Raw genomic sequence first — 9,094 nt, forward strand, 5'->3', positions numbered from 1 at the left:
TGAGTTTGGAAGAAGTTATTACTCACCTGCATAATTTTTTTTTCTGGACTTCAAGCTTCCTCTCCAATTTGGAATGCTACTTTTTCCCTTCTCTTCCGCAAAAAACATAAACCAAACACACCCCACCACTCCCATACACCCAAAAAGAATGCTGCTATGATTCAAGAAATTCTTAGAGGTGTACAATTAAATATATTGGTTGAAATCTTGACTCCAGCAAAGTCAATGGAAGTTTTGACATTGACTTTTAATGCGGCTGGGATTTCACTTCCTGTTCTGCTGAATATCAAGATTTAGTTGTCTTGATCAATATTCACATTGTAGAGCTACAAATCTTAACATTTACTTCCAAAAAGTTACTCATTATTGTCACATGAATAATAAAATGTACTGTAATTTACTATCTTTAACCTGGTACTAAATCTCTAGCTTTTGAATTGTGACCTTTCATACGGTTTTTTTGGAATTTGAGAGGCAATAGCAACTCATGTGGTTTGGATTACAACAGAAAAAGCAAGAGCACTGCAGGAGCCATAAAGCAGATTAGTTACATGGCTCAGCAGCAGGAGGGCTCTGATTTGATGAATTATACCTTCACCAGCATGGTTTACTGCAGTAATAGGAGTGATTGCAGAGACCTTCAGAAACTAAGGGCAGTTTACAAGACACGCAAGCCAGTCAAAAGAGAAGTAAGAAATATGGCATCTAATTCATTAAATATGAATTTAAAATGTGCACATTACTGTCTTCCTTATTAGATTGAAGAGTTTCCATTGGGCCCTGATGTGATTCAGTACATCATAATAATTGTTTGTTCTACCTTGATGGTTTTAAAACTAAATTTGAAAAACTGACCCTTTTTATTCTTTTTTTATCTATATAATTGTCAACATTTTGGAAAGTTCTGTGCATTCTGGTGATATTTAAGTTATTTTCTTCTTAAAAGGTGAGAGGAACAGCAGAGATCAAATCCCTAAAATTCACCTTCTGCACCTGAAACCCTCCACTAGCATCCCCTCACCCCCAACCACCACTCATCCTCTCAATTATCTCCCCTGTTCTTCACCAGAAATAGATAAACACATATCTCTGCCTCTTTTCCTCTTACCATCAATTGATTTTTCCCCCTCCCTTCCTCCGTCCACTTTTTTTATTATTATTATTTAAACTTCAGGAGTCAACCTTACATATTAATTCATCTCCACCCCCATGAATTGTTTTCTCTTTCCTTCTTCCACCTTTCCAGGTCTTCCGCAACAGTATGTTTTCTCTTGCCACCTGTCTAATGAGGCAAGTCTCTTGTCCAACTTTTTTTCTTCCATTCCTCTCCGCCATCTTTTCTGACTACAGATTTATTTATTTATTAGCTCCCCGTACTAGTTAAGCACCTCATTTGCAGACAGGCTGGTTTCCTTCTGCACTTAGCTGGTCTGCTTTCTTTCTTGCATTCCCTCACATAGGTTATCGTGAGTCCCCAGCCATGAAACAGAGAGCTGGAAAGGTTCTGTCCCTAATCTTGATGTGAGGAGGAGACATGCCTTTGGGTTGAATGAGACTGAAGAGGGATCATTTTTTCATAATTTGCAACTGTCCTGTTTTGTCTGGGACCATGCTGGGAATTTATTGTCCCAACCAGAGACCCAGGCAGTTGGAAGAGGCCATAGATTTAAAGAAACAGGATGCACATCTTCACAGTGAACAATTTGCTGTGCTACCCATACAGAGGGTGCAGCATGCTTTGTTTCCCGTGGCTAGCCAACTCTGATAGCTGGTATGGATGAAGGCTATGCAAAACAATGTCCCTGCTTCATCCCACTGCTCTCTTGCTTATACTCACTAGTTCCTAGTGTAGGATCCATGTGCGGTCCCCGTATATACTCATGGTAGATCAGACCTAAAGGGAGAAGAGGGGGGTATGTCAGCAGATCACAGGATTGGTGTGAGGAGGAAAGGCAAAATCTCTCTTCTCCCATGTATTTCCATATAGGAAAGAAAAGACAGTAGAGGTGGGTTCTGTCTTTAAAGATCAGAAAATGCATGGTTTGGCTCGTATTTGATTCTAAGGAGGGGGTTCTTCTTATTTTAATAAACTGGTTAGTCAAGATGTAGGCTAGTTCAGGTATTGCCAGTGAATACAACAACTTCATTCTTGGCTGACTTATTTCCCCACTCCTCTACACCAGAATAATGAAATAGTAACGATTTAAGCATCTGAACACAATGAAATTTAGATATAATAAAATACACTGGCTATTTAAAAATCACAGATACACATAAGCATCACTCTGACTGTGTGGCATGTACTCTAGTGCCTTTTGGTAAGGTAAATATAATGCTTCTAAATCAGGGCAAAACTTCCCCAGAAAATAAAATGAGAAACATAATTGCCTACATCCAGGAGTACAGAAAAGACAGGCTTATCAAGTAGGATAGAGATTCTTGTGTGCTGGTTAATACCCAGTCTTGTACTTTACTTACCAAGTTGTTCTTCGGTCATTCCAGTGACAATGAACTGGACAACCAAAACGGCTCCGACTAGCTAGAGTTTAAGTAATATTTGACCTAATGCCTTTTTTTTTTTTAAACTTCATGTAGGTATATAACCAGGAAGGAGAATTCATGTTGAAGTTTGGATCTAATGGAGAAGGCAATGGACAGTTTAATGCTCCAACAGGAGTAGCTGTAGATTCTAATGGAAATATTATTGTAGCAGATTGGGGAAACAGTCGAATACAGGTAGACAAAATGTTATATATTTTTTAAGTTATTAGAGCACTTCTGGAAGGTACTGGATTAAGAGTCCTGAACACTGAAGCCCTCTGTTTCCCACAAAACAGGCACAAGTTTTATTATGCCTCAATGCTGACCTACAGGGCCACTTTTAGGACAAACTCCATGCTCTTTCAGTCCTTAGAATCTTTGCTATGACTGCTAATAAGGATGATGGTGGTGTTTGTCCACTTTACAGAATAGGAATCTTTACCTAAAACAACTCCAGTGTATTTTACATAGGCCACATCACTGACAGCAGTCTGAAGATTTATGGCTTTCTCGAATGAATACCAACCCTACCCCTTTGATTTTTCACACTAATCTTGGTATGCTGTGTACCTCCGAACTGGGATGCAGACCTACTGCAGTGTTCAGGGTAGGGAAAACTGAACAATTAAATTGCTGCATGGTGCAGGGACTGGTGCTCTTTGGGCAGCCAAATAACTTTTTAATATCTCACAAGAAATCCTGGGCTGCCAGATATTCATTTTGCTGAGAAGCACTTCTAGTTCTGCCTGCAGGCCCTAGCTGACAACCTTTCAGCCGAAGCAGGGACTATACTCACTTCCTGATTAAAGCAGCGAAGGAAGGAGTAGAAATCCTCAGCTGGCCTCCATGGGGAGGACAAAAAGAATGAAATGGTGCTTTTGGGGCCCTGAAGGGGCTACAGGGTGAAGATGTGTGTGGCTAGAGACCTTTCCTTTTCCTCCAATAGGACCAGCCCATGTCCCCCAAGATTCTCTTTCTCCTCATAGCCTGGGCCTCTCCTATTATTTTTAATTTGTCTTCTGGGAGAAAGGCACAATAACTTGTAATCTGTCTCTGTCTAGGCTTTCTCGTGGATTTCTGGCAGACCCATTTCCCTCATCCTGACTCTTCAGTTAGTGACTTGGGAGCCTGCTCCTCCTAATCTGCCTCCTCGGGGATGAGTAGTTTGGTTGCTCCTGCTTTCTGCAACAGCAGACTGAAAACCCTGCTCTGCTTCTGCCACCACGGGTGCAAACTGGCCTGTTAACACTAGGGCTGAGATACTCCATAAAGCACTGGACTATACAAATCAGTTGAAGTCAGATGAGAAATGGTATACAACTACTGCCCATAGAAAGTTTATACAGTACTGTACAGGCAGTAGTAATGTATAGTCATTGTAACTGAGGGTAGGGGACATACTTAAATAACAGAAAAAAGAAACTATTCTATTCAGGCACTGAGACAAATCCCCAGTAGCTTTATCTTTTTTTTTTTTTTCACCTATTGAGAAAATATTCTGCATTTGTGATGAAAGTTGCACTGTTCTGTTTCAAGTGTGAATCACAGTCCTTTCTCATTAACCACTCTCCCTTGCCAGAGAATATCTAATAAGCAACTAAATGTACGTATCAGCAGAGATGCTTCAGCTGGAGCTCACTTGATATAAAAAAGAGGAAGATACTGGCAGGAAATTCTCCGTGAAGGGCCCTCAACTTTGTAATCTATTCCCTGCTTTTGCTGAACCTGAGGACCTATCTACTAGGATTTGAGAGAAGCGTGATGAAGGCTGATACTTTTGGGGGAGGGAGGTGGGTAGTGGCGGTTTGATTTGTCGGAGATAGTTATTTTTGGAATGAGGAAGAGCTGCTGGTTTTATTTTTAATTTGATTATATGTTTATTTTTTGGCAAAGGCACCTACAGCCCTAGATAAGCTTTCTAATTTATTGTAAGTAAAAATAAATATTTTTATATGTGAATTTTTATACTTGGGAATAGGAGGTAAAGTTCTTTTTGCATTTACACTGGTATAAATCCAGAGTTCCTGAAATCAGTGGAAATATTGCAGATCTACACTCGTCTAGCTGAGAACATAATTTGGCCCATTATTTTTATCCCTATTAATACATATAACATTGCTTATGTGTTTTCCCTCCTTAAAGGTTTTTGATGGAAGCGGATCTTTTTTATCCTACATTAACACATCTGCTGACCCACTTTATGGTCCCCAAGGTCTGGCGCTAACTTCAGATGGCCATGTTGTAGTTGCAGACTCTGGAAATCATTGCTTCAAGGTCTATCGATACTTACAGTAACTATGGGCTCCGGAGCTGCCTGGCCCTTAACAAACGACTGGTCCCAGAGATCCTTAATCAATCTATGTGGAGGATGTGTACTTTAATTATTTTTTAATGCTGAAGGAGTCTCCAGTGGACTTTTCATGTTGATTTCCAAACTTACCTTGTTTACATAGGATTTGCACTTCTTATGTTCCTCATTGAATTTATTGTAAGAGTTAATAAACAAAACCCTCTTTTGCCGAATTCATTAGGACAATGAAATATTAAACATGTGAACTGCAGCTTGTGGAACAGGAATTTAAGTAGTTGACTAATTTTGCAAATAAAATAAAATGAAAATATCTAAACTATTTGAAGGGGTTTATTTAACCTGTGAAGGGTAGCTCCTGTTCAGAGCTTCCAAATTTGAAAAGTGTCATTGTTATGCATTATTTAACCCAACATTGAAGACTGGGAGTCTTTTAGATCTCATTATCATGGTAGGTATTGCACATGTAACATTCTTCAGTCTTAGTATCTATAACAAATAGGCTCTTTTAATAAAGATATAAGGCTAAGTCATGCAAAATCCTTCCAGCTCTATTTGCCAGACCTAACACAGCTCAACTTTTAGTACTACACAAATCAGTGCAAATGTCCTACTCTTTGTGAGATTAACGAAGGATTGTTTCATGTGCTTGTTTCCAACCCCTCCTACTGCTCAGTGTGTTGTAAGCTTTTTCTAGAGATCTAAAATTTCTACAGCTTTGGAAAAACTGTACTGTAACTGTACATTAGTTACTGCTGACTTTCTGTAGAATGACAGCTTCATTAACACCAAACAAAGTCCTTAGAATCAGAGTCATTATAATGTCATACCCTCATGTATGCAACTCTTCCATACATGTTCTTTAGTATACTTTCTAAAGGCAACTTGATGTATTCATCAGCATATCACACAGGACAGAAAGCCACACAGGTACCCCTGTGGAGGACCTACATTGTACAACCAAAGGAACTGTGGTTAACAAATGTTGTATGGTGACAACCCAGGTTTATCAAAGCGATTTAACTCAAGAAAAATACGTTACAATTAAGAGTGAATTGAACTAAGTTCTGAAGTCCTTAGTCAATGAAATGTTTTCTGAAGACAAAAAAAGGACTGCAGGATTTGTCCCATTATGTATGTTGTGTATGTTTGACACAGGAATAAAGAAAATAAGTGTCAATGATTTGAGCAAGCCATTTGAGGATGGCAGCGCTCTAAAAAGGAGTCGTCCCCCCCCTTGCCCAAATCTCTACTATACTTCCGAAACTCCACTTTAATATAACATGCTTACAGTCATATGACTTACTTAAAATAGAGCCAAATTTTGTATTTTCCTGTGTATAATGTGAACCTGCCCATTTTAAGAAGCACTAACTTTGTAAAGAATTGTAAAGTCGAGTCTCAAAATATGTGTTGATACTGTTCAGGAATACAGGGTCATGCCCTCTCTCAACCCTGTGCAGAGAGGCTATGGTTAGTATGGTGCCAATGGCTGAAATAATCTTGGAGTAGTTCCTTTTCTTTATTTAGGAATCTTTCCTCTTTTTAAAAAAAATAAAAAATAAAGTGGATGGGGGACCATCTTAAGTATGTCTGTACAATTGAAGTTTATTTTTGTTAAATTACTTGTATCATCTTGTTTTGAACAGGTTAAATCTGTTGTCTCAGTTCTTTTGAGAAACGTGCTTAACATCAATTTTCTGTAAAGAAGCAGACCTTGAAATTCATGAAGTTCAGTCTATTTTTTTGAATTGTTACATTTCTTGGGGTTTTTTCCCCTTACTCTTGCTTATTTTTTGCACTTAGAGCCCAATCTTGCAAACCCTTGCAGACCAAATTAGTCTCATGATTTTAGTAGGATGATTGGATTGTCTAAAGGCTACAGTGTTGGACTATAAAATGTAGCTGGAAAATTGGTAATAACATTTCTAAATTTTAAAAACCAAGCAAGTATTATCAAGAGGGCAAGGTATTTTGTGTTTGAACTTAGTTTGTCCTAAAATTCTGCAGGGAGGATAGAGTCCCATCCATTATTTCACTATAATTTATCCTCTTAAATTTCTAGATCCTTCTAGCCAACACTCTGACACACAATCACTCTGTCATTGGAGCACTTGGAAAGCTATTAACATACTATGGAAAAAGAATATTCTATATGTAACATTACAACTGTAATTATTAACCAAGAAAAGAAGTTCCACATATTTTCTTTGTTAAAGCGTTGAATAAAATTATAAATCTATTCCTGTAGGTTATTTTTAAAGGACGGTATTAATTTAGCTCAAAATTTAGAGTTTTGTAAAAAATATTTTTATTAAGTTTAAGATAAATGGAAGAGTTTTTATGAAAAGAAGGGAAGGGGTGGGAAATCAGTACAGGCCAAATCCTCCATTGACACAGAAATTCTGAGGCCCACAGGGATCAGTCCCTAAATGGGCTCTTGAAAAAGATAAAACACATACTCAAGATGATACCATTTCATGTGTACATACATGTATGTACATTGTTCCTCTAAAGATTTTCAGAAAATAAGATCGTTCCTTTGATCTGATATTAAGGCTTTTATTAATAAGGCTTAATTAATTAATAAGGCTTTAATTAATCTATGTCAAATCTGTCACATCTTGATGAAATCTGGAACTCTTACATAATCCATTTACTAACACATTAAGGGGGATGTGGCCTTCTTCTAGATCCTTGTTCATCTTTTCTGTTGAGTTTTCAGAACCTGTGATCAATGCAGCACCCACTGATATTGACCAGTGCTGACAACTGCCCCTAATCTGGATTCTGCTTACACAGCAAATACTTCCCAATTGCAGTTTTAAACTCAGTGATATTAGGCAGTCCCTAATCTGCCTGGAACAAGAACACTGAGAAACACAATTGCTTTCACAATGTGCTTTTGAAACCTAGTCAGCTAAAACACTTGGATTAAAGACCCCAAAACCAGCAGCTGTGGTAGAAATTCGGTAATATTTTATGGTGACAAAGTCTTTTCTCTTCCAGTTAAGTAACTGCCTGAATTGCACTATTTGGTCTACTGAGTTATTAGCATCTATCAAAGGCTCCAGGTAGAACACACCTCCTGTACTGCCATGTACACCCTAACTGTTCCACTGACTTCAATGGAATGCTAGGAGATTGGCAACACAGCAGAGGAATGGTGGAGGTAGGAGTTCTATGGAAGTAATGTCAGAAGGTTTTCTGGGAGTTATGTTATCTGCAGTATTTTAGGACAAACTAGCAGACTATTTATTAATTTTTGAAATGGAAAAAAAGTATCTGTTCAGTTAAATCCTGGACAAACACTAATGCATTTTTTTACATTGATTTCAGTTACATTGCTGAAACTTTAAAGGAAAATGAAGATGGTTTGAGGCAAACATTGTCTAATGGTGTTGGAGACTTGTTAATTAGTAAATGCTGGTATGTTCTGTAAAAGTTACAGGGCTTTCAACTTTATAATTATGTTAATTTTTTTTTATAACTAAGGATTTAGTGTTGCCATAATGAAAACTATAAGTGCCCATTAAGTTATGATAAAAGGAAATGATTTTTGTTTATGGATGACAACAAGTTATGAAGTACATTCAGAACTTTCTTGAAGATGAATTGTGAGCAGTGATTATTTGGTCTATTTGTGGAGATTGTATGAAAGATATTTGTACTTAGAGTAGGATGCTCCTAAATTGGTTATGATGTTTCTGATGAATGTACAGCACTTCAGTTAATGTTTGTGAGCAACACAGCCTTAACCCTGATGCTTTTGCTTTATGACATGGGAATGTTCCATATTTTGCATAGCGTATAGCAATATCCCTGTGCTAGAAAGCTGTATCACTTAATACATTATACGTTTCCAGTCCTAGAAGTGAATATACATTTTTTAAGTTTTGTACATTCCATTTTTGTAAATCAGTTTCATATGTTTTGTGTATAGAACATATAAAGTCTTGCATTCTCAAACTGATATTGAAATATTCTAGCCATTTATTCTCCCCCCGCTCCTCCCCTTGGAGGACAAAATACAAACTGTTTGCTTAAGATCAAGGATGAAAGATGTGCATCAAAAAGTGTTCGTATGTGTGTAGTTTTAGCTTCATGTGTGCTGTGGTATTTTTGATGCTTTAGCCTACAATAAAAACTTAAAATTTAATCCGTCTTTGAAAAATCCATCAAATGCTGTATCTTACCGTGCACAAACATTTCAAATAATAAAAATAAAGCTCATTTCCTCTGTTA

The 9,094-nt window shown here is 37.5% G+C and overlaps 1 protein-coding gene across 13 annotated transcripts in view; it reads left to right on the forward strand.

Annotated features, from left to right (window-relative positions):
• TRIM2 (tripartite motif containing 2) overlaps positions 1 to 9,094 on the forward strand; it is a 92,577-nt gene extending 83,483 nt beyond the window's left edge. For 11 of the 13 annotated variants that reach the window (XM_077815385.1, XM_077815386.1, XM_077815383.1 and 8 more), the window contains 2 exons: positions 2,596 to 2,736; positions 4,684 to 9,094. In XM_077815385.1, the coding sequence (XP_077671511.1) occupies positions 2,596 to 2,736; positions 4,684 to 4,836 (294 nt within the window). In that variant the 3' untranslated portion in view covers positions 4,837 to 9,094. The remainder of the gene's footprint in view (positions 1 to 2,595; positions 2,737 to 4,683) is intronic. The other 2 variants (XM_077815393.1, XM_077815394.1) reach the window with 1 other exon arrangement.

The sequence above is a fragment of the Eretmochelys imbricata genome, chromosome 4, assembly GCF_965152235.1.
Source record: "Eretmochelys imbricata isolate rEreImb1 chromosome 4, rEreImb1.hap1, whole genome shotgun sequence".
Taxonomy (NCBI): domain Eukaryota; kingdom Metazoa; phylum Chordata; order Testudines; family Cheloniidae; genus Eretmochelys; species Eretmochelys imbricata.